We start from the raw sequence: 26440 nt of genomic DNA, 5'->3' as shown, positions 1-26440 counted from the left end.
TTTCTGCCAGGTATTAAAGCAAGCTCAGTTGTGCATTGAGCTGGGCCCTCCAGGTAGCTGAGCACCTCAGGGCAAAGAGAGGTGCTGTGAGGCCACTCTGTGTGTGAAATACATGAGACTTTAATTCACAATATGAACGTCTAAAGCCTTTGACTTTACAGTTGCCTCCAGAGAGCAGAACGAGAGCATCTTTGATAGGCAGGGATGATTCCAGCAATGAAATGTCAATTCAGAGCATATTGTTCTGCACAGCTCCTCCTGCTTTATTTTTTATTGCTATATTGAAATCATAGAATCATAGAATCATAGAATGGTTTGGGTTGGAGGGGACCTTAAAGATCATCTAGTTCCAACCCCCCCTGCCATGGGCAAGGACACCTTCCACTAGACCAGGTTGCCCAAAGCCCCATCCAACCTGGCCTTGAACACTTCCAGGGATGGGGCATCCACAACTTCTCTGGGCAACCTGTTCCAGTGCCTCACCACCCTCACAGTGGAGAAAACGCTGGCACATTCCATGGAGCTGACATCCAGCCTGCAGTAGTCAATGCCACCAGAGAAATCGTGCCTTTGCTTATTCTTGCACTGCAAAGGAGAACCGTGCCCACAACAACCAGAGCTTTAAGACAGGTGTATCTACACTTTTTCCCTATAGTCTGCACCCCCACAAAACAAACAAACAACAAAGAAAAAAGCCCTTTAATCTGAAAAAGCTAGTTTTTTAACATCCCACTTTTAGACATAGAGAAATCTAGGTACTCCACAGCAGAATAAAGGCATTTATAAACCAAGCTGCCTTTGCTCACTGTCTCTTTATGGGAACAACTTTTTTTTCCAGGTTTAGTTTCCATCAACTCAAAAATCTGCACAGCCCATTCTGCCTTCTCGGCAGTCTGTTTGCAGGGCAAGTTCCTGGCTACTTGCTGCAACTATCCCTGCCTGCTGCCTTGCCTTGCCCTCTTCTCCTGAAGCCTCTGCCCCTGCTCTGCCTCCAGGGAAGGCACAACCTCTCCACAACCATGTGAAGGTCCTGCGTGACCCAGTGCCTCTGCTCACAGGACACAACACAAATGGAAAACAAGCAAATTAATCACTTCATGTCACAGGTGGCTTGTAGCAAAGTGTCAGCACTGACTAAAAAAGATTTGAGAATAGCTGTAAGTGTTATGGCAAAAAGAAAAAAAAAGAATGTAATCTTTGATAAAAATGTTGGAGGTCAGTAAACTGCAGCTAAAAATGGAGATAGCTATGAGATAAACACCAGCTGTTTTTTCAATCCTTCTGAAGCAGTGTACGAGGTGAATTTCAGGTATTTAAGAGGATATATGCAATGTTCTTGGAAGACACACTGCCATAAAGGAATATTAGAGGAAGGAGGAATATATGGTTGTTGCTGACCAGGGTAAGTCATTATTAATGTTTGCAATGGACGCCCAGATAGCAGGCACCAGAATAGTGCAACGGTTTGGCCTTAAAAAGCCTCTAGACACCAACCTCTTTCACGTAGCAAGATGTAAAAGGTCCAGTTTCTGTGTTTCACATTAGTAGGGGGGGAGTGAATAGAGAAAGCTGACAGCTGCCAGATGGCACAAATAGCTCCACATTACCAAGTACATTCCTAGTCTAAGTTTATGACAGAAGATTTGCAGTTTTGCAAGAGCTCAGCCTTCAGAAGTTACACCTAGAATTTCTTATTGTACAAATTGGGGTGACTGAACAAGGTTTCCTGGCTTCCTCTGGAATATTGCTTATCTTTGGGGTTTCTGGCCATCAGCTTCAGTCCCTTGCTTCAGTGAATTCTGAATGCCACATTATTACTCTTCAGTCCCTTCTCACAGCTCCTGCATTCCTTCTCACAGCACCTCTTCAGAAAGTGTTGCTTAGGATTTAACTTGGCTGCTGTTTCTCCACCTATCCTTTACTGACTGGCATGAATTCCTGAAACCACCTAGGGCAGCCCCGGCAAGAAGGATGCTGGTTTGCAGATGCTGTGGGAGAGAATTGGGTAGGGTCACAGGAAAGGACACAGGTTGTTGGTTTTTTTTTAATCTTGCTATCAGTTTAGGGGCTTTCCATCCTTAGACAGATTCAAGAGACAAACAGGAATATTTAAACCTGTACCTTGACAACTTACATTGAGCTAGTCTTAAATAAAGGACAAGAGCCAAGGCTGAAGACTTCAGTGACCAGCTATGAGTGAAGATCCACTAGCATAAAAGGGAAAGGTAGCTTATCTGCATGCATCTTCCTTTCTGGGGGTTTCTGCATGTAATTCTACTCACCTGACCAGCTAGAGGATGAAATTGTATTGCTGTAAGCTAGACTTGTGTCTGTGGAACATGACAGAAGTAAATAGACCCTATATACTGGTTGGTAGTAAGATGGAGCCAGAAAACTTCCTCATATATAGAATCAATATGAATACTCTCCTGAAGTAAAGTCTGTAGTCTGGAGACTTGTACAAGACCCCCTTTTTGCTCTGGCTAAGTTTGTCCCGCTTGTTCACCAGGTAGGTACCAATGGGAAAAGAGTCTCAGCTCTGAGTTGGTTTTGAAGTTTCAACAACACAAACAGGAAAATCTGTTCTGTGTCATCAGTATTAGGCACTGAATTTCTATGTCTGCAGTATTTGCCAAAAGAGTTCTTACCCGAGCTTTGTTGTTATTCTGATGTTCGGTAAATGTCAGTGAAATCAGATAACTGCCCCTCCTCTAAATAATGTCTGTCTTCTCCCTCTGTCCAGGGGACGAACATATTGCCAGGGAGTTTTAAATAGAATGAGAGATGGGGAGTGCTGAAACAGCCACGTGTACTTCAAATTCTTCTTATAAGAGCGGTTGTCATTAGCATAGATTATTTTTGTTCATTGCATATGTACACTTTCTAAATACAATTCCCAGTATGCTATTGCCCCTTTCTCAAAAAAACACCAGGCACTCAAGCCCAAAGTTATAGCAAAAGAAAAATTTCAGCTCTTTAGAAAGCAAAATAAATAATTCTGTGGGAACACAGCCAATCTGAGACTTATTGCAAATGAAATAAAGGACACAACAATCACTTCCTTTGGATCGGTGACCCTTATTTGCAGGTAGACTCAGTGTAACTGGTATGTGTGCAGATATACACACAGATGATGCTACTATTTATAGAAGGGTGCACAATCCATTAGAAACTATCTTGTAAAAGACCAGACTTTAAAACCTCTGAAGATGCTTTTAGGAAGCTTCCAGATGCTTGGATAGTCAGCCAAATCTCTGGTCCACAAGAGCAGGATAGAGATCTAAAAAAATCAGCTTGTGTTTTTAATTTTCTTCTGCAATATGTCTTGCACTTGGCACCAAAAGAAAACATAATAACCCAAGAAAACCAAAATCAGTCTGAGTTCAAAGGAGAGGTTCAGTTCAGTTCCTGAATGTCCAAACTGGCATCCTCTCCCTACAGGTGGTAAATGTAACTTGTGTCTCTCATGACATTTTCTAGAACACCAGCACAAAGGCTTGCAAGATTAGGTCCAAAAGGAATGAGGGTAGTTGATATTGCACGCTCATCTGAATGAATGAGATATCATTACTGACTCTCCTCTCTTTTCAACGTTGTTAAAAACTTCACCTGCTAGTAAAAGAAAATTATTTTTGTCTGTAATTTTAAAGATTTATTCTAGAAGAAAGCAAACACTAACATAGGGCTTGATCCTATATAAGGAACCAAAATGAATGAGTGTACTAAAGAAGGGTGCAGAACTGAGTTGTGCCTGCGCAGTGTTCATGTGAACACCCAGACATGAAGCAGTATTTCTACTGTACTTGCATCCATTTACTATTCAGTACCATGACATATTTTCATACAGATGCTGTATCTGAGTTCACCTTCCCTTTTCTTCCCCCAGGGACCTTCTGCAAAGCTGTTAAGCAATAGAGAGTCCTTTTTATTTGGGAGTGCTCTGTTCCACCAACATTTGCTGGTTCCACACAGTGAGAAACACACTTTCCTCCCAGCTTGCACAATTTAAGTCTTATCACGTAGGTAAAGGCAGTCTACTGGCAGTCAAAACAGACATGTCTTACTTTGCATTTTTCATGATACCAGTACCTGTGAACAGATTTCTTCACAGATTTTCAGATTTAATTACTACTGGCTTAGTTTACTTTAAGTGATAAAGTTGTGAAAAAAGAGAAGAGGGCAACGGAATGTGATCGTAAGAAAGAACTGAGTTGTTTTGCCGGCCTTTCGCTGGTTCTCCCTTAGATTCAGTAGGGCCGTTTTTAGAACAGGATTTTCAAGGAAGCCCAGTGACTCAGGAGCCCTAGATCAGAGGGTCCGGGTAAACCCACAGTACCTGGTGCAGGGGGGGAATGCTGGTGCTGACTGCATGGGCTCTGGAAGCAGAATTAGCACAGGTCCGTCAGTGCATTGCTGCCCTGACCTAAAAACCTAGCTAGGGAATGAGTTCCTAGCCTCAGGGGCAGCGCTGGGCTGACACAGCTACCCTGCTTTCCCCATCCAGCTGAATGCCCGCTCCACGCTTTCCTGAGCATGCAGGCTAACACTCAGCCCGGCACTGCATGGTGGATTTTAATTTTTTTTTTACCCTGAGTCTACGGAGCTTCAGCACTACGTAGGATTTAACACATACAGCAAGGCACTAGAACAAAGGGCCATGCCCAGAAAAGTAATGAACACATGCTGTCATAACATGACAGTTAAAGTAACCTCCCTGCCCCTGCGAAACCTTCTGTTTCTTCAGCCTCCTCAGCACATATGTTTTACCAGCTCAAACTCACTCCTGCACTGGTAAATAAGTATCATCAACTACCCTTTGACTATTTTATGCTAACAAAGTCTACATCCCTGCTGGAAAACATAACGCCATTTCGTTTGGTTTAGTAAGTTTAAAGAGGGTTTACTCAACACTGGTTGTTGCGCAGTGTATTTTACCATCTGACCACAGGCACAAAACCAGTACACAAAGGGGAAAAACAGGAATTACACTTCTGAAATTTCTTTTCAAAACTCCGCTCTTAAACAAATGCCCTTCAACAGTTCAAGAAGCAACGAGTAAAGAAGCAGCTTTAAGGTAGTAGACAAAGAGTGATCAAGATATTGATTTTTTTCCACAGAGGACAATTAGTAGTTCCCTTAGAACTGCCATATTATTCACAGAACAAACAAAGCATGGAAAAGGAGTGTCCCAAGGCTGAGGACCTAGAAGTTTAGGGGCCTGATGGCAGAAATTAGAGCCAGAACTCAGGACCCTGGCAAGGCATTACTTCTTTAATTTTGAGGAAAATAAAAATACTTACCTGTCACAGGAGTGCAAAAAGAATAAGGTGACTTTTGTTACTTGAAGCACTTATTCTAAAAGTATTTCAGTGTTACTGATTAAAAAAGGAACTCAGACCAGTATTCAGAATGAAAGTCAAAACCAGTGCACACTAATGTGTGGTTTACATAAGTCAATTACATGCTTAGACTGGACGTGTTTCTATTTGGTACAAATAAAACAATATTTACACCTGTTTTTAATAGGAAAAAAGAGTTCAAAACCTAAACCTCTCCTACCATCCAGCCTTTGCAGTGACTTTGGTGATAAATCCTTCAAAAATACTTGCACCCAAGAAAAACCTTCAGCCCTCCTCCACCACTGTCAAGTCTCAGCAACTTCGTTGTCCTGGAGAGGATCCAAAATGATAAAATACAGCAAGGCTAACCTTTCAGTAACGCTGTTTCAAAGTTGGTACTTCCTTTTTTTTTTCTAAATCAGTTCAGTTACACTTTTCAGCATGAACAAAAGAGTGTAATTCACAGCTCCTTTTTTGTTCCCTCATGAAAAAATGCTATCTTACAAGTAGAAATTGATTCTGCAGACTGTACTTGTTGAAAAAACCCTGACCATTTGGATAGAATGAAAATTGCTGGAGCCTTGCTCCAGCCGAACCTTTTGAGCCGCTCTGGCAGTTGTGTGCCAAGGCAAAACAAGTGATGCACGCTGCTTTGTTGAAGTACTAAACTTACATATCCCAGCAATCATATGATATTCTCACTGAACTTCGAGAAGAATGTAGTTGTGTCAAATGAGAATGCAACCCTAAGGTCCTCTGTGGCTCCAGTTTCACTTTTAATTTCAGAATAGGAGCTTTATCCTGAAATCTTTATTCACAGACAGACACACACACAGCAATTGAATCAAACTGCAAGTGTATTTTCTTCCCACTTGCTCTTTACATGAGCAAGTATCTCAGACAGGCTTTGAATAAACATTATGAAGGTTTTCAGTCTAACAGACTTAAAATGCCCGTCTCTGCCACTGGAAGGAATTTAGAGTAAGGATCTCAGGTCCATCACACTCAAGGCACAGAGACTTACATGCTCCTGCAGGATAACAGACCATCACAGCCAGCTGCGTCCTGTAATCATGTGCAACTGTCAGCTCACAGCAAATGCAAGGCATCTTGAGTTCACTGAAACTGAGAGACAAAACAACTCAAATTACTTTTTTATTTGCTCCAGGATGGGCAGCTTCACGCAGTCTGTAACCAGGGCCAGTTAAGTCACAATAACTTGTTATCTGTGAGAGAATATATTTCAGCCAGAAGCTCTAAGACTTTGGGAGGGTTGATCTCTGACCTGCAGGAGGGATACTTCTACTTTTAAAAGGCTTGACATTTACCTGGGTTGGTTGTTTCCAGTAAACCTGGTGTTTGGTTCCCTCACACTTGTTGTTTTAACTATTGCATTAATAAGTAGAAATTCATGACAGCACGATAAAACTCATGTTCAAAGGACATGAAGTTTATATGAACAGCCCTCAGTATAGTACTGTTACGCTTCAACACGACTGTCAGGTTCTTATTTTTAAATAACAGTAGAAGAGACAATCTCTTCTCATACTTGGAAACCAAGCTGGTTTTTTGCTGAGACTTAAAACAACATTAGCTTGAGCCAGATATTGAGCATTGGAAACCTGAACGTGGATGATTTGCATTAGGCATTGCTACTGCAGCCCCAGCACAGGCTCCTAGAAAGAGGATTGTCAGACAAGTTTCAGTACAGGCAGGCTTACTTACAGTATAATTGCAACCCAGGCATTACAAATAATAGTGAATAAGGCTTGCTGGATGATTGGGCAGAAATACTGTGGTGTGTTGTGGGTGGGGTTTTTTTGGTTGTGTTTTTTTGGGGGGAAGGGGCGTGTTGCACTTCTTATACTGAATGTATGTTCTTAATGGCTTCAGAGCTCAAAACCCAGAGTTCCCCCTTATCCCATGGCTGAAATTATCCTTCCCCAAAGATGAAGACAGATATGCACACAGTAATCACTACCAGAGCTTTCACCAATACCTGTGTAAGGAGCAGTTATCACCACTCTGTTTGCAGTTTCTATATACCACATGACAAGTGCACCATCTAGTCACAGCATTGCTCACTGCCACAGCCATGGCCTGCTAAAGCACCTTGCAAACATTCAAGCACACACTGTCCATATTCAAACTACTCCTTTTTTTTTTTTTTTTTTTTTACAAACTTTGGAGATTTGGAGGCAGCAGGAGACAGGTATTATACATAATCAGTTGGATTCACTGGAGCTTTATGGCAAATGTAGTTCTGTAGGAGAAACATGAATATTTGTTGGGCAGAGCTTTGTGGGCAGCCTTAGCTGGAATTTTTCCGATGGAAACTAACTCGTTTGCAAACTCAGCACTGCCCACAAGAGACAGAACATATGTAAGTGTTTATTACGTTAATACATCTGAAGACCTATTTAGGCTGATAGTTCAATGCTCCAACATTTGTACCACAGGCTTTAATAAAATTTTGTCTCCTCTACATCAAGTTCTTCCAAAGACTGGAGGGAAAAACGAACAACAAGGAATCCTTTTAAGCTACAATTGTTTTTCTGAAAGAATTACTTCATGGTCCTACCCAATGGAACAACACTATTTTTGCCTAGCTATAGGCATCATCAGGCTACAGACAGCCCATCAACACCTCAAGCATTTAGGTTAGAATAAACATGAGCTACCATCAATCCCATTTCAGCCTCCTTGCTTCCTACCTCTCTTTAAATTGTGAGAGGAATGGTAGATACTTATCAATAACAGGATGGCCAATTCTGCATCATCTTGTAGTGGTCACACATACCCTGCTGCCTGTAAACAATTGGTTAGAGTATCACAAATCTAACCAGCACATCTTGGGGGGAGCAGAAGAAAGAAAAAAGCCTAAATTCCCTGCTGCTTCTAGCTATGCCACCTACTTAGATTTCCTCGCCTGCCTCAAGCTAGTTGCGCCTGCTAGACTGACAAGGACTTTGAGGTTCATTGTTTCCAGGTTAACTGGGTGGCCTTCATTCCTCTTCTGTCTTGGGGCTCTGCGGAGACCATCCCACCACACTGTTTTACTTCACATCCTCAAAGCAAATACTTGGACTCACCATTCCATTGTCTCTTTAAACTAGGCTATTTCTCCTTTTTCTTCTCTTTTTTTGTGTGCCTTCGCAAAGTAGGACACTTGAAGCCCTTTGCTAAAGTTGTTACTGGATTATGGCTACGTTGATTTGGGCATGATCTTCTATTCCTAAGTGCCCTACCACCACTCTATTTTTGTGCTTTTATTCGTGCTTAATACACATTGGCATGTAGTTAGTTTCAAAGATAGATGGATGGATTTGAGACAGTAATATGTATTAGTGTAAAACAAGCCCTTTTACCCCCAATGTCATACTTCTGCAAATGGTATCAGTCGCCATGATGACCCTGGATCTACCTACCTAGGAACTGGAGGGAGCTACTTGAAAGCCATTTGCATGTCACATTTAATTTTGTAACTTGGCCAAGAGACCTAACCATCTCTAACCTTTCTTGTTAGCTTCTCTGGAGAAGAAAGGCTTGAGGCTGGAGGACAGCCTGAATTTTTTGCACCCTTTTTCTCTTATCAGTACTTTTTTTTGGTGAAGATCATGACCTTAGGATAGAAAAACGAAAATCTACAGGCAAGATCAATGCAGAATTTGGTTAGTAATGAGCAAAGTATCAAAAGGACTGATATGCAGAAGGAAGATGACACCCCTAGGTAATGGCAGCAGTCTCATTGGAAGTATTGGAAAACTTCAGCTTTCTGGAGGGGAGAACAGGACCGGGCCTGCAGGCAGCTGTGGAGAGCAAACCTGGTAAAGCTGCAGCTTCTCCCTCTTAGCTCCCTCAACCTCACACGTGCTCTATAAAGCACAAACTAAGATCTCCAGTGACGAGCTCATCTGTTAGCAGTACAACAGCCCTGCAGTTGTCTAAAGAAAAACTCCACATCAGACTTGGTCCCTTCATGGCTCTCTCCCACCACTAAGCCCACACACTATTTCTTATGCTTTCATCTCTGGCTTCCAGGCAATCTTTGTTATCCCTCAGCAAGGAGGCATCACTAACTCTTTCTCGGGCTCCAAACTACAGGCACTGCTGCAACACTCCCTGAAAACAGGCTGCCTCTCGTATCTCTCAGCAATGCAGGCTCTCAGCCATCAGATCAGTCAGATCTCCTTAGTCCTCCAAGTTCCATTATTTAGGAAGAAAACCAGGCACAGGTGACAGTTGAGGCTTGAATCCCTTAAAAGCTTGCGCTTGCCCCATGATAAGATGCAGGACTCTTGAAATACTTCCAGTAATTTAAACACTGGAAGGGTAGAATGGAATAACTCCAATGAACTCCACATTTATTTAGCCTGTCGAAATATTAACTATTCCTCACTGGAAAAGTTGTAGATGCACAACTCCCAGCAAGTTGTGAGATGCCTGCCACTGCTCTGAAAAACTGAGCGCAGTTCTGTCCTTGAATTTGGTACAACAAAAGATTTTTAAAAATTAAAACATGTATTTATTTCCCCCCCTCCAATCTGGACACCTTTGAAAGTCAGTAAGACAGAGGCAGGCAAATCAAAATTTCACTACATGGTGTGGGAAACATGGGAATGAATATGAGATTACTGACAAAGCTGCAGTACATGTCCTTTTGGATTGAAAAAAATACACAATAAAAGGGGAGAGGCTAGGCGTATACTAGTGTACCAAAACCTTTCCATTTACCTGAATTTGTCTAAAATATTTTCTTGGTTATCCTTTCATTGTTCTTCATTTCCTCTCAGTGACTGTTCATTTAAGGTATCTTCATTCATATAGTTTTGTTTATAAAGTGCATACTGTCCCTGTTTGGTGTATCAAAAGCCAAGTACAAGTCAGAAGAATGGATAAATTTTGCATGCCATGGGTAGCGCACAAAAAAAAAAATCCAGCATTGCTTATGCAGATATGCAAATGTTCATCTACGATGGCAGAAGATCCAAACCAGGTGTTCTTATTGCAGTAAACTTTCAGAAGTATCATTAGCCCAATGGGTCCGTAGATGGCAGGTCTTTACTCTCCCATTGAATTCCAAAGGAGAGCAGTAATTCTGTTGGGGAAACACTGCTGGCTTTCACCGCTGGCAGATGTTGTTTTGGTTTTGCTGCAGCTCACCAGGTCATGAGCAGTAGTTACCTACAGGCGAAAAACCTCGGGCATGTTCTTGTTCTCCCTTTTTTCCCTTTTCCCATAACCAGTCACTGGGGATGGGTTACAAAGTTCCTGATGTAAAATTAGAAGGGGACAGTTTGAAGAGATTCAGACGGTTCTGTGTTCAAATGCTGCCATCAAGTGGATATAAATAGTAGAAGGCTGCAATTAATAGCAAGGCTATCGGTTCGAGAAAGTGGATGGAGAGAAGAATAAAACAGAATTTTTCTTCCAAGTTTCATGTGGCAAAACATTATAAAAACATTTTTGGTCTAATAAAAACTTCTAGTTAAACCTGGCTTGGTTCTTCTTCTTTGTATTGATATTTTAGCGTCTTTAAAGTTGCTCAGACTTGCCTTTGAGAGACCATGACCATATGGATGTTGCTCTGTGCCTGCAAAATTTGTCTGGATTGCTAAGGATAGGGACTAAACTCTGCATCGTGTTCCCATGAACTTGTCTGAGACCCTGACTCACATATGAGCTTCAGCAAAGGTCCTCCAGCTTGAGGACTTACAGGGAAATGAGATGGAAGAAAAAGTCTCTTTTTGCTCTTTAGAGCTAATGACCAAAATTAATTAATTCAATGGTTTTCTTCAAATCCCAGGGCAACAGTCCAGTGTGTAGTTGAGACTGAAATACTCCCCTTTATATAAAGTCTTGTTCCCCCTCTTGCAAAGTTTTAAAAGAACCATATCCTCATTTCCTTCAAGAAATTTAGGAAGAAACTTCAAAATATTATTTGATGTTTAAAGAGCAAAATCTAATACACAGTACACTTTCTGGGTTGATCTCATTTAATGGCCACAGAGATGCAGCAAAGCTGGCCTGTCTTTGTGGGCCTCAAGTGCTGGCTCCAATATGGGTTGAGCAACCACAAAAGTCTTCTCTCAAGACTCTTCTTTCACCTAAGCGAGGCAGAACTGGATATTTTCCTAGGCTGTGTGACATCCAGGAATGCAAGATTTGTCCATGGCTCATTCACAAGAAATGCATAGTAAATGAGATGTGTTTTGGAAAATCAACAGTGCATGCATAGTACGTGTGCAATAATTTAGTGTGCTCTGGATGCATATGCACGTAGTTCTGCCAGGAAAGTCCTGGATTAAAAAAACAAGAGAGTCCTATATTTGTAGCAAATTGTTTTGCCCTTAAGGCTGTGATGGTAAATCAGTTTTGCCAAGGCACAGGCAAATTTGAGAACTTGGAGAGGGAAGGACGTATTTATGAAAAGTATTGTACTCAAGCAGTGCAATCTGGACCATCGTCTTCTGTGATGGTTTGTATATATTCTTGCAGCCAGGTCCTTAACACTGCTTCACCCTCAAAAGGTGAAGGTCTGTTTTAAGCAGGAATACCATGGTCCACCTGGAGCTAAATATTGCTTTGAAAACAGAACTCAGGTTATCAACCCAGAAGAATCCTTATTAATCAAAAGCAATGCATACATTATTGGTTTATTGACAGATACCAAGAATGGCAATAAAAAGAAGAGCCATGCACGTATTCTCTGTTCAGACGTCCTTGTCCAGAATTTGGTGATTACTACTTCATATGTTCTACTTTTACAGCAGCCAGACCTCTCCCCCACCATGGCCATGAAAAAAAACCCAAACAAAAAAAATCCCGGAAAAACATCCACACCGTGTCTCTAAAAACCTGATCTTTGTGGAACATCTATGGGTCTTTTTTTTGTTAACACAGCAGAAACAGAGGCTAAGATGACTCAAAGGGAGACTGTTAAAATAAAAATACCTTTTAATATATTCTCCCCTAGCTTGGGGAGAAGAGGGAGCTACTGTCCTTAACAAACTGTCCCAGTGTCCCAACAAATCCCTCAGCCTAGTTGTCCTTCCCTCAGCCTAGTTGTCCCTATTTATTTTTTTTTTTACAGGCAGTTAGGCAGAGGTGGGGTCTGAGGCTCAGAGACATCATTGCTTGACTAAGGGAGAGCATTCAGAAATCAAAAATCTGAGAAATGGCAACATAGGTTGGTACCTCTGGCAAATGGGTAATATAGATATGCTGTTCTCTGTCCATTAATAAAAAAATACATAGAATAAACATAAAACTGAAGTGCTCTTTGTCTCCTCTTTGCCTTTATGTCAGTGTTTCTGCACAATGCTTGTTTTAAACTTCTTGCTTTGGAGACCTGTTGCAGGCTATTGATTCAAACACTGTAGCTTTCTCAATCTTAAATCTTTCTTATCATCCCAGTTCTCTGTCACATGGCGATGAGGTTTCAGAGCTATTGACTATGCTAACAGCACAGATATGAGAAACTCCCACACATATGTTTAATTCTTTTCTGGAACAGAGAAGCTAAAGACAGCTATTATTTTTTAGAGCCTTTCATGTTTAAGATAACACTGTTCCCCCTTGGAGAGTACAGCAGGACAATAGCAGCCTTCTACACTTCTGACACCACCAATGATAGGAAGGATACTAGGAGCTGAAATCTGTGGGTTCTTCCATGCTGAGCTAATGACCTTCTCTTCAGAGACGCTCTCCTCTCTACATATGAAGAAATACACTGTGATAGAGGAACTGCCAACTAGGTCACCATGGCCAAAACTCATGTGGCAGTTTATAATTGTGAATGATCACCACCTGGATTTTGTATTTGAAACACAGGCTCTGTCACTCAAAGCCTTGCTCTAGCCTGGAGCAGAGCAAGCTCTGAAGGCTGAGGGAGCCTCTGCTCAAAGGGAGGGGGAAGGTGAACAGCGAAGCCTGGAATCTAACCACCGATTCCTAGGGAATATCTACTGTTGCAATGGGGTTTGAATCAAAGCTGCAAGCTCCCCAATGGAGTTATTTACTGTTTCTGATTATCTCTAAATTGAGCCTAACATATTCTGATCACAGAATAGATCACATTAAAATATACAGTACTGAATTACATGTTTAAACCTGTGGCTCATGTTTCCTGGCTTCAAATTCAATGCTGCTTACCTGGTTTTACCTTCATCTGGATTTCTAAGTTAGTCATCTCCACTAAGACCGGTTGAAAACTTGCTGGGATTGATGAATATTTGTCTTCTCAACAAGAGTTTTGAGAGGGAGCATCTGCTTCCTTTGAAATTTTCATCCTGTTATCTAGAAGTCAATACTTTCCACAGTAGTATCTCAACATCACTTTTCCTGTTAGCTCTAACCTTTGCAGTACATTGTAATGCTATGATATGTGTGAATATTATCAGCAATACAGCAAACTTGCTATATACTCACAGCCATTAAAAGAGATGTCAACAGAAAAAATCCTAGCATAATGACCTGTATGTGCTTTAAGGCTTTTTTTTTTTTTTTTTTTTTTTTTTTTTAATTTGAGCAGCTGTTAATGGATTTGCAAATAGCGTAGTTATCAGACTGCTTAGAAGAAACTGCTAAATGCTCCTATCTGGGGTGGCTGGGGAAGTAAATTGTTACTTAACAGCAGCTAAAGACACCTTTAGACGCTGCAGTTCAAAGTGATTTGGTTTCGTTGTTTGTTAAAGGGAGCAGCCAGCATCAGGCTGCCCTGTAGGGAAAGCTGGGAGACCCGGGAGGGTCATTCCCCAGGGTGGGACATGCCCCCACCAGCAACACAATCTCACAGAAGCTGGTAACAGGGGTCCCTCAACAGTCCCAGACACAGCAAGTGATGAACCAGGTCCAAGGACATTAAGACCTATTATTGCCCTCAGGCCCCTAATGATTTTGTGGCTTTCAGGAGCCTTTGCCTGTTTGCCAGTGCTGCTTTTGATTCTTGAAATCTTGGCCTCTCCTTGAAATATAACTGAGAAAAAGCAGAAATGAAGAACTAAGAGCAGCTGTCCTCTTTCAGGTGACAAGTTATCTTTTCATTTCTCCCCATGACACAGGTGTGAAGGATACTTCTCTCAGCAGAGTTCTTTGAGGAATATTTATAGAAAAGTCAGAATCAGATCTTTTACATCTCTACTAGGTCTCCAAACAGAAAGTATGACCAAAGACATTGAACACCTTTTTAACATTTTAGGATAGACAAATAGAACAGGGGCACTTGTTGCAGACTTTGTTGTAGCATAACATTTACAAATGAATAAATAAACCAGTATAGCCCTTAACTGCTGTTTATTTAAAAAAACCAAACATTACTGAGTAATTTACAGGTGCCGTATTTGCCAAATAAACTATTCACAAGACAAGAAAGCTGCAATATAGTTCCAGTGGTAAATTCCTTTTTATTTTACAAACAATAGCTGCCTTGAAAAGAAATCAAATTAACATTCCTTGCTCTTTAATGTTGGGGTTTTTTTAACCTTTTATTTTGGGGAACGAAAAATCCTTAACAATACAGATACATTATATTTCTTCATTATCACCCAGCACAAGCTACAGCAAATGTACCCGCAAATATTGAGGCCAATCACAGGCAATAAATTCAATCTATTTTACATATTGCTATGAAAAGTTGCAAGTTGCTGCTTGGCTTTCAAGGGCCTAGATGGCGGTGTAGTTCTTAGTGTAATTAGTCAATTTGATCTTCTCTGGGAAGATAATATTAACTGAGAGGTTTTCCCCATTGTTAGATTTCAGAAAAAAGTTCTTTTTCTTGCGTAGGAGATGACTATATTTGGCATTAGCAAGCCACATTTCACATTTTGAAAAAAACACAATCCCAGTTGTACCCAAGACAACAAGACATGTAAGCAAGCCCAGTACAACAAAACATATCACCTGGCTTCTACTGAGCAAGGGATCTGCATTTTGGATTGTTTCTTTCATTGTTATTTTCAGGATTTCTTGTTGTTGATGCACTGATCTGTGATGAGCTTTCGAGGGTGGCTTGTAATTCTGCATATGCTTTGCCTCCATATTCACTCCAGAAAGACTTGTGTTTTTGCTGGGAAGTTTGCAGGTCACACCCACAAATTCTGGTTTACAGATGCATTCGAATCCTCCTTGGGGATGTTCACTGCACGTCCCTCCATTCTCACATGGGCCACTTGCACAGAATATGACACGGCTGCTGCAGAGCTTTCCCGTATAGCCATGGGGACAAAAACAGCTGAAACCCCCACCAATATCTGTACATGTTCCTCCATTTTCACACGGGTTGGATTCACAGTCATCTCTATCTATTTCGCAGAAGTTGCCAGCAAAACCAGAAGGGCACAGACAGGAAGCATGGGGTGCAAAACCGTTGTCATCAATGCATGTTCCTCCATTCTGGCAGGGGGAGCTAGAATAGATAACAAACATAGAATTGAATTGAAGTCCAACAAAAGAAGCTATTAGGAAACATTTTATATAATAAAAGGAGCTGGTTTTCTTTAGAAGAGCAAATTCCAAATGCAAACCCACTGAAGTCAATGACGTTAAATCAAGAATGAGTTTGTTCAACAGCTTTGTCAATACAGATTATAAATCTTCTGCCAACCCTTCGGGCAGGATTAGTACACCAGTATATAAATTCATCCTGAAGAGCTGTGAAGGGATTTTAAATTATTTCAAACATTTATTCAAATTAAGCTTCCCAGTGTTTTCATATGCTTAGAGCTATTTAGCTGAGCAACTATTTAGACAAGACTGAACAAAGACACTAGCAGCACGGCTTTCTTTTCCACCTGATTATTCACAAGATAATCTATGTATTGTACTGGCAAAGCAAAACACTCTGCCATAGCAGCTAGGCGTAAAGCTGATTGTTTTTATTCTGCATCTCCAGTGCTCCATGACACAAAAAATTTAGAAGCAAACACATACTTTCCTGCAAACTGCTGTTCGGCCAAAAATTTTGATAAATATAATTATAATAAAAAATATAAATGGGATAATTTCAGCCTTGGCAAAGGCAGCTGTAATGTGAGGACAGGACCATAGGAAACCAAGTATTTCTGCAAACCCTTTAAGAACTTCATAATTAATAACCTGGTACTATGTTTTAAGTGATGTAAATTCAAAGCTTACAACAAGCTTCTCTGACCAACAGTTTTCCTAATACTTATAAATCTTTGAAGACATACAGCATATACCAGTACATAGTTGAAAAGTCCAAGCTGTTATTTAAGTGTTACATTTCCAGGTGAAAGCCCCAGGGGTAATGAACATTATAGCTTCATGAATGCTGACATTTCACATATGCAGCGGTCAGTAGCAATTGGCATTATGGTTTTCCATGGTGGGACACAGAGATTTAAGATATCTGTTGTTGTCTGAGTGAGATGACTGTGAAAGAGATATAAGCTCCTGACTACAAATGGTCCCTGACCAGCAGTTGGGTTAAGGTTGAGCTTCTCAAATGCCCAGCCATTGCTCTGGAAGTAGCTGTGATAGAGACTACCCCAAACACCTCTGGCTTTACTGGGGACTGAAACACTTGGTGGCCACCCATCAGGAGAGCCTGAATACTGAGGTAGAGAAATCATCTGGCTGTTTTTTCCTGCTTCCACATAAACTGCTCTGTCCTCTTGCATTGTTGTTCACTGTAAATGGTGACTGGAAAAAAGGCTACTGAAAGAACAAACTGCAAGTCTGGAAGCAGTATTGGGCAAGGAAAAGGTGTGGTTGCCCCTGGACTTTGACATAGCAGTTGTTGGTGACAACTTGAGGTGATAATGCAAACAAGGAATTTTGCCACAATCACTAGTCACCATGTCTGCTTTAAACAAAATATGGAAGCTGTAGTTGTAAAGTCCTTGAGCAAATGAGTGGTTATGGCCTATCTTGGAGAGTCTAGCACCCTTGCTTTACAGGTCCCATGGAAATCTGACAAGCTGTTTTGGATATGGCAATGTGTAGAAATTTGAACCCTCACGGGTGGGTTAAATTACAGTACTTTCTAGGGAAAAAGGAAGAAATGGCTGGAGAATGTAAGTGTAAAATTTTTTCTGAACCTTTCAGAAGTGTAAACAATTTAAATACAAAACAGTTAAGGGGAAATGTGCAGAATTTTGAAAATTTTCTTTATTAATTACTGAGTTGCATTTGCCTAATTTTAGTCTATTTAAATAAATAAAGTATTAATATTAGTCTCCTTGAATAGCATCTGTTACTTTGCATTGGCATTTAACGCATGTTCAGCAAGGTGTGGTACATGAAGGGCTAGCTGTGGAAACAGGAACACACCACTTCTTTGCTTTCCAAATACTCTGCTTTCATTTTAGAAAGTACCACTCGCTGCTCTGCTTCAGAGCGAAACTTCAAACCATCACACAGATGTCACTAATGCAGATGTATCTGCCCGATTTTGTAAACAGACTAGAACAAACACTTTGATTTGTGAATTGGTTTGGCTTTATCTGTGAATATTAACTAAGGAGCCAGCAGCAGTGCTTAGTAATATCAACATTGTTAACATTAGCACTCAGGTAGAGCAGACATGAGATGACATCATATGATGAGGTCTCTTTCCAGGATGTGAGGTGCGCTCTCTGGTGGACTGTGAAGTATTAGCAGACATGGAGTGCTTATGCTGAGAACAGTTGTCTTTTTGAACTAAAAGCCAATTTGCAGAGCCTGCAGCTCATTTTCCTGAAAAAGACACAGCTTCCTAGAGAAAAAGAATTACTGCTTCTAGTATGTTGTTTCCTTAAGATAAATTGTTCATGATTTCCAGACTAGCTCATGAGCATTCAGTTCAAACACAGAGTACCGTCACAAAAATGCAGTTTCAGCAATTTAAAACCATGAGGATTTTAATCAAGTACATGGAACTAATCTGTGTTATTTTGTTGATGCCGTACCTCACCTGTTCTTTGGGACAATTAATATATGTCTATGTTGAATTACTGAAATATTTGTTCTACAGAAGAAATGTAGAGAAAGCAAGCTATTCACATCCCCTATGTTAGGCAAGTAGCTTGGATGTGATTCAAGGCACTTGCGAGGAACTTAAGTTTCCTCATTGTCAATGAAAAGAAATAGGGCAATCAGAGCAGTTATCTTAGAGGCTGAAAGTAAACCCAGACAGAACTGTGTGACTATCCCCCAATTAAAAGCAATGGCAAAAAAATTCCACTGACGTAAAGTTGTAAGAATGGCAATCCTTGCCAGAGACAGTAAGAGGCGTTAATTTTCCTTAAACAAGAGTGTACAAGTCCTCAGGAAGATTTAGTCATAAGGTAGATCTAAATATTCATACTTATCTATTGCTGAGCAAAAAGGGTACCAATATAGAGCTAAAGAAGGCAACCTCCAAAAAGAAGACTGTATTTTAAGGTGATAGTTTTACCAACCTTGTATACACCAGAAGGGCATTCTATATGCTTATGGGATCAGATCCTTGATGAGCTAGAAGACAGTGGAGACTTCTAGATTTCAACAAAAACACCAGTTCATGTTTTCTTTACCTTTGAAAGGTCATCCTTTTCTGAGGCAGTTCTACCAGTGATACTGCTGGAAGTTTTTCAGTCTGTACCCATTGCCTCTTGCCCTTTCACTGGGCACCTCTAAGAAAAGTCTGGCTCCATCTTTGCTTCTCCCCATCAGGTATTTATACCTATGGATAAGTTTCCCCAGAGCCTGCTCTTCTCCAGGCTACATAATCCAGCTCTCAGCCTCTCCTTATAGGAGAGAGATTCCCATCCCTTAATCATCTTCATTGGACTCACTCCAGTATGTCCATGTCCTTTTCGTACTGGGGAGCCCAGAACTGGACCCAGCACTCCAGATGTGTCTTACCAGGACTGAGCAGAGGGCAAGGATCACCTCCTTCAACCTGCTGGCAATGCTGTTCCTAATGTCCCACTTCTCTTAGAGAATGAAGAGCAGTGGCCTCCCACACCCTGTTCTGGTGGGAGTGAGATTATCTGCTTCAATAAACTATGGACATACCATTACGTGTCAGTTAAGAAAAATGACAGGCTGCTGGACTAGATGTTTTCGTGCAGACAGCTGGTGCGTTGGCTACTGTTCTTATTACTATATATGGTTTGTATATACAGTTATCTCTCAGAAGAGGTGAGGTTACTTGAAGTTTGTTTACAAAAATCATGGGAAGGCATAAATTCACCACAATAAAATGTGCAAATTATCACTTTTAGTACTGAAATCATGCACACAAACTCATGCTGATAATCTGTAAATCTTTACAATATGAACAGATCAGATTTGTAAAGTCTGATAAAATATCAGCAACTAGCAGAAGCATTACATATTTTAGCACAGAGATACTTCCACTTAGCAAAGAATTCTGAATAATAGTCAGTAGGAGTGTGGATCTTAAATTAATGTCAGAAATCAATATTTACCCATTAATAATGCAGGGTCCTTTTTTGAGATGGCAGTTTTTTCCTGTAAATCCCTGGGCACACAGACAAATATAACCTCCATCACCAGTCTCTATGCACGTTGAGTTATTGGTGCAGGGTTTTGCAGAACATGGATGAATATCTGTTTAAAAAAAAAACAGGGCTCAATTAATCTAATGAGAAAGAGCCAGTAAGTAGTATATAATACTTCAAATAAAATATAGCTTTAACAGTCCTTCACCCTGCAGTCTATAAATTCTGATTTATTCCTCCCTCTGTTAAAATAGAGGTCAGATTGTTCAACTATTGCAAGCACTTTCAGCTTGTTTCTCTCTGCCAAGCTCCCACTTGTAAAATACGTTTGAATTGTTCCAGTCTATAAATAAGTAATATTATCAATAAAATATTAGTATGGGGGAAAGAACTTCTGCATAGTCTAGTCATTCTTTCACAACCTTGGCTTCTCCATGAGCAGAATTCTGATAAAGCAATCAGGAACTGGGAATTCTCCCTGCTCCCTGCCCAGAGCCTGTCATTATGTGCTTATGAACAAACATTTCATAATAACAGAGATCAGCAAGTTACAAAAAAATCTCTTAAAATTTCATCTTTTGCTTGGGCTGCATCCAGCTCTTACATAACTGTAATGTAGTTCAGAAGAGAGAGCTGTATGACGTCTGGACCCAAAGTCACACATCTCATTTTCTTTACAATTTCCCTGCTGAGCCACTTCCCACTCAAATGATTACTGAATTTTTAAAATAATTAAAAATAAATAAACAAACAAGTGCATATTTTAGCCAGCTAATGGAGCAGCTGCAGAGAAGTGCTGACTAGAAAAATGCCTTGCACACACATGGGCACACATACACTTTCTAAGAAGATGAAAAGGGATTTCAGGGCATTTATATTTAACTTTCCGCAACATAACATGAAATGTAGATGATATCATGAGGTACTGCAGAATTTTAACCATAGCAAAATATTTCAACAGCCTTAGTTTTTGAATACAATCTTCCCTGGATAAGAGGCTCTATTTTCTAATGCATTAGACTGTTCTCATTGCAAGACAACCACTTTGCATGCACTTTGAGTGTAAGCTCCAATTTTCACAAGGACCAAAATAGCTTTGAATGCTTTTTGGAGCACAGTTGTTTGCCACCTATTTTCACAGGCTTTAAAGGCAGCTAATAAAGCATGAACTCTGATGCAGGAGCAAGGAAAGTCTCTGAAATACATATATGGATAGGTATGTATATATGTACACATATATATACATACATTACTGTCAGTAATTTATGTCAGGGATTTCATTTTAAAACATAACTTAAAAGCTTGTTGGAACATGTCCTTTTAAAACATAATACATAAATAGCCTCAAATAGCCCATTTTCTCTATTTTTCTCTAGGTTACCTCTCAAAAGGCCAACAACCAAGTGATTTACTTGCTTCAAGTGATAACCGAGTCTGAGATGAGAATTCAAAAATCAGGACAGCACATTTACACATGTATTATGAATGGCCACGATCACACTACCAGTAAATTAATATTTGTGTAAGACTAAGTTGTCATGTTGCAGTACATGAAGCAATCACTGAGTGTTTTTACGAGGAAAGCACACTTGGTAGTAGTTTACGACACAGCAGAATTTCTAGACCCTGTCTCACGCATGCCTAGGATGGGCATTAGAGGCTCCACCCGTACTCTCTTTGATGACAGCTTACCAACATGTGCCTTTGGCAAAGCAATCAAGTGACATGCAGCACAGTATACTCCGAGCTTACACCACATGTTGGCTTTTTAGCCAAACTGAGGCTAAGATTCAAGCGGGAGGTCAGGGACCCACTAACATGACTATGCAGGCACAGCCAGAGATGACAAGATGACAGAGGTGACTGATCTGATTTAGCAAGGTGGGTCATATACTCCAACTGGGCTGTCATTTTTTCCTGGAAAAAAATTGACAAAAATTGGCTTTCCCTTTGTTATGTTCAGTGTTTGATGTGGTTCCTGTACTGTGTAGTGTATGTCAGCTGCAGAGCGAAACTGCTGTGCAGCCTGGTTCCAGGTGTTCATATCCCTGAGTTCAAGGCTGTGTTTCCAGGATGGGAAGATGCCATGGCATTCAGTTAGGCAGGCTGGTGCACTCCATTGCAAAGAGGTTAACCAGCAGTGTTAACACTAATACCAACTCATGGATTTTTTTCTTAAAGTGCCATGCAATACGTGACTGCAATAATAGTCATAAATGACAACACTGGTCCTGCCCTACATGTTTACAGTGGATCAAGCCCAACCTATAATCTGCATGCCTCTAAATTACTGGGAAGGTCATTCTTGACCTGAACTGAGAACCAGGCTGCCCATAGTAAACCCAACAGCTACACAGTCAGAGGCATTAGCAAACCACTTAATGATCTAAAACTACTCCAGAAAGGAACTTCCATGATCCAAGCCAAGGAGACTGTACACTAACTTTTCTAGAAAGCAGAAGAAGAGATATCACCACTAGTCCAAATCATCTTTTTTCCTCCCATGCTTAGCAAACAAATAAGCTGCTGATCCTATATCTATATTTTACAAATATTTCAGGTGTTTGCAGTAGTGGCCAAATAAGCTTCAGACCCTCCCACAGTTTTCCATTCTGGGTTTTGCCATCCTTGTGAGTTGGCATTTGCTCATAGCTGGCAACATTAAAACAGTAGCTATGCCAGAAATTCCCTGGCAAATATTAAACTTTCTACAGCAGCAAAAAGGAAGAATTTCAAGAGAATGCCAGAACTGCATTACTCACGACACTTCATCAATCTCCACAGAAACAATACAAATGTAGCTTTCTAACATGCCTTATCTCATTACACAACTGAAGCTAAAAATGGTCTCCAGTAGCTAAAAAAAAAGGCACTTAATGTCATATGCATGTGAAAAATAAAACAACTGTGGCCTGCTCTCATCATACAGAAAAATTCAGTATTAGAAGAGAGAGGCAGGGAGTCTGCTACTTTATGGTAAGAAATTGGTGGGTTTGTATTTCCATATTTAAAAAACAGTTATGCATATACACCAGTGATCCCCCAAAGAGCAGGAGCCTTCAAAATCCTTCCTTCTTCCTAACCTGATCAAGGTTCAGTCAGTGGTACCTGTCAGTGAGTTATAGCAGTCGGTAATGACTTTATACAGTCAGGAAACTGACACCGACTTTTTGGCAGAGGATGATGAGATCAGTGGCTGAGCAATTAACCCATTTGAGCTTTCAGTGCTTTATTGGCTCAGGATAACAATTTGTAGCAACCTTCCAATAGCAAGAAAAGGAGGACGCTTCTCTTGATCCCTTGTGGCAAAACAATGCATTTAGAGTAGGTAAATCCACTGAGATGAAAGACTGTCAACATAACACGTCCCTGCAGATGAAAAGATGGTTAGTTCTTTTTGGCTGAATATTCTTGCAGCTTTTCATGGGGACTGAGATTCAAATTGGCAAAAAAGACTCTGAGACGACTCTGTGTGTTGAGAGAAATAATAGTTTCTAAACTTGAGCAAGGGATACCTTTTTTGTATTATATAACTATCTTAATGAATATGCATTAAAGTAATATTTTTCCATAAAGATATGGGTACAATTTCCAAAGCATTGTTTTGCATCCTAAGTACCAGTTGCAAGAAGGAAACATTGCAAGGCTCAGAATTGCAAAGATATATTAGAACTTAGAAATTCAGCTAGGCACTTACAGTTTTTAAAAGCATGCCCAGCTTGAAAAACTTAATATTAATTTACAGGAATCTTTAGATGCGAAGACGGTACCTTTAAAAATCTGGTCCTTTGGTGTCATTGACAAGCAATAGAACTGAGCCTCCTAAGGTGGCAGTGGGGGGGTGTTCTGGCTGGCTTTAGAAATCTATGATTGTAGATCACAGACAACAGAGGGACCCATTCCTCCCCACTAATTGTAATGAGAATCTAGGTGGCTGCCTCAGGTACAAACACATCTGTGAGAGATGTCCCGAACAACATCTCTGAGAGCTTACGGTCACATCTGCACCATCGCTACCGCAGCTCCTGCAAACGTACCAGGACTAGCTTTGAACTAAGAAGCCTGCCTATGCTTACGTGTGCAGCTGGTGAGTACGGGCTGCAAAACCTGATGAGAAGCTAAGTACCTGAGTACCTTGCACCGAGGTCCATGTCACTGCAAGGATGTGACCTACCTGAAATCTTCTGAGTCTTCTAGTTGTCTTGAAAATTTTATCCAGTTCAAACTGTGTCATCATTAATTACCGTTTTGGGTATGCACTGGCAGAACACATGCATGCTCTATAAATTATAAGCTGTATAACAACAGAAGTCTGAAAGACATGAAAAGAGAACGAGGCCCTGGACACCCGTCCTCTTCCAGCTGCAGCTCCGTGGGCGGAACAGGCACATGCTCCTGGATGCTCATGTGGTTTTGGCCCCCTCGGATCTCTGGCTGAACATTTGCCTGTGTCAGCCAAAATAAACCAGCTTAGCAAAGGCCAATTCTTCAGCTTGCTTATGCTAAACTGGCTCATTCTGACTGGCAAGGGGTGAGAGCATGCCCACAAGAGCTGTGCTTACCCCTCAGACCTGAGAGGGAAGTGGCAGCCTGTTCAGGCAGAACTTTTTCTCAGTTACACTAATGTTACTCCGCTGAATCAGCACTGGGTTAAGTAAAGGAAGAAATAGGCACAATATTTTCCTTTTCAAGAAATATTAAGAAAGTAGCATATATACAGAGAGAGAGAGAGAGAGAGAGAGAGAATGTGTGTTAGGTAAATATTTCAAATTATTTAATATATACAAGATCACTTGTATTTTTATAGGAAGGTCTTCTATAACTACAAGGGAGCAGTTATTTGTTGGCCTTGTCCACGATAATCAATGTTTAAAATAGAACGATGAGTTTATGCTTTGCTCGCACAGATACACAGTTAAAGATACTGCATGCTTCTGCCTAAATTAGTATAAACGTTCCAGATTTACGGGCCGCTGCCCAGAATCCCCTTATTATCTGGCGCTAACATTCCATCTTTTGGAATTAGTTATCCAGAAGGACTTTTGCATGTCTGCAGCACCAGAGGGGGCTGTTTCACTTGCTCAAGGACAGGAAAGGCTGTACAAACCGATGTCACAGAGGCTGCCAACCCAGCCCTCCTCACAGACGCACTGCCAGGGCTTGGCACAGCTGCCGTGCAAACACCCAGGGAAAGGAACACACTGATTGCAAAGAGCACCCTGCCAACCAGGTTGACACCTGAAAGAGATAAAAGACAAGATAGAGGCATAGTTTATTTTTAAGAAACATAATTACACGGATGTTCCCCTTTTTGCGGCACAATAAATAAACTTTCAGATACAAAATTGGACTGTGCAGCACACTTCAACAAAAAGATACCCTCAATGCTTCTGGGATACTAGAAGCAGATTATGTGAAGAAAACCTTTTCATTCAGTGAGAAAAAAATACAGAAATGCTAATCAATGTAAAGACTTTTCTTACTGGAAAAAGTGGACTAAAAAGGCACCTAGATGTCTATGCTCTATGATTCCAGTTACTGTATCCTAATAGAGTGCTGTTTCATTACAGTTCCATATTTTCAGAGGGCAAATCATTTCAGCTTCTGTCTATTTTACCAGGGCTATGAATTATTGAAGCTGTTATGCCTGTGCTAATAGCCCTGTCTGACAGATCTTTTTACCTGCATTCACTGGGAAATTCACAAAATCCATTCTCTGGGTGGCAGCCACTTTTACAGTTCACGCCTGGAAGAAGAGATTTATGATACCAAACCAGAAAAAAGAGCACTCAGAAAAAAAATCGTATCGTGTCCTATACACATTACTGACGTTTTCAAAGAACCCAGACTGCGTAATGTTCTGGTTTTTTTCTTCAAACAGATTTTTTGCAACATAAAATTTTAAGTGAACTTAATCTGGAGCATGTTACAGTGTTCCTATAGGATAAGTGAAATGACACAAAGAATTAACCGCCAAAGAATACAAAGTCACTTTAGCATATGCAAAGCGTATGCAATATCACTGTACGCTACTTTAAAAGGGAAATTGCAGAACAGATCCACGTATGTCATTTCACACCGTGCCACTCCAAATGCCTCGTTTCAGAACTACTTGAAACACAAACGTACCTTTAGTCAGAAAAGAAATTCCATTTAAAACAAGTTAAAGTGTTGAATTCATTTCAACTCTACGTCGGATGAAAAAAAATCCAACCCCCCCCCCCCCTCATTTTCATTCAGTCACGCACGAAGAAGGTAAGTTAAGGAGAAGAGGTCTCAGCCGCATTTTTGTGTTCGTTTCAAGTATTTGCATCGAGCAGCGCTCCTCTGGAATACCACCGTTAGCCCCTGCCACCCAACGCAAACGGCACAGGACGGCGCTCGGCGGGATGCAGAGGAAAACCTTCCCGACGACCACCAGCATCTCCGGCCGCAGCGAGCGCTGGGGCAGGCTCAGCCCTCGGGGGACACAGCCGGAGGGCTCCCGCCGCCTCTTCCCGCCCAGCCCCGGCAAACTCCCCAAACTTTCCCAACTCGCGTCCCCCAGCCTCCCCCCCCTTCACCGCGCCGCTCCCCGCCGCCCTCCTCCGTTACCTGGGGCCGCGGGGAGGACGAGGGGCAGCAGGCAGCAGCAGCCGAGGAGCCCGGCGGTGC

The 26440-nt window shown here is 41.0% G+C and overlaps 1 protein-coding gene across 1 annotated transcript in view; it reads right to left on the bottom strand.

The window, feature by feature from the left end:
- Window positions 1-14620: 14620 nt before the first annotated feature.
- Window positions 14621-26440, bottom strand: part of DLK1 (delta-like 1 homolog (Drosophila)) — a 15576-nt gene continuing 3756 nt past the window's right edge. The window contains exons 3-7 of the mRNA XM_010584028.1: window positions 26381-26440; window positions 25469-25532; window positions 24894-25024; window positions 19754-19895; window positions 14621-15744 (exon numbers count right to left, since the gene is read on the bottom strand). Of these exons, the coding sequence (XP_010582330.1) occupies window positions 15003-15744; window positions 19754-19895; window positions 24894-25024; window positions 25469-25532; window positions 26381-26440 (1139 nt within the window). The 3' untranslated portion in view covers window positions 14621-15002. The remainder of the gene's footprint in view (window positions 15745-19753; window positions 19896-24893; window positions 25025-25468; window positions 25533-26380) is intronic.

This window comes from Haliaeetus leucocephalus, unplaced genomic scaffold (genome assembly GCF_000737465.1).
Source record: "Haliaeetus leucocephalus isolate CR32 unplaced genomic scaffold, Haliaeetus_leucocephalus-4.0 Scaffold932, whole genome shotgun sequence".
Taxonomy (NCBI): domain Eukaryota; kingdom Metazoa; phylum Chordata; class Aves; order Accipitriformes; family Accipitridae; genus Haliaeetus; species Haliaeetus leucocephalus.
Note: the sequence above shows the minus strand (reverse complement) of the source record. Positions and strands in the feature narration are given on the sequence as shown.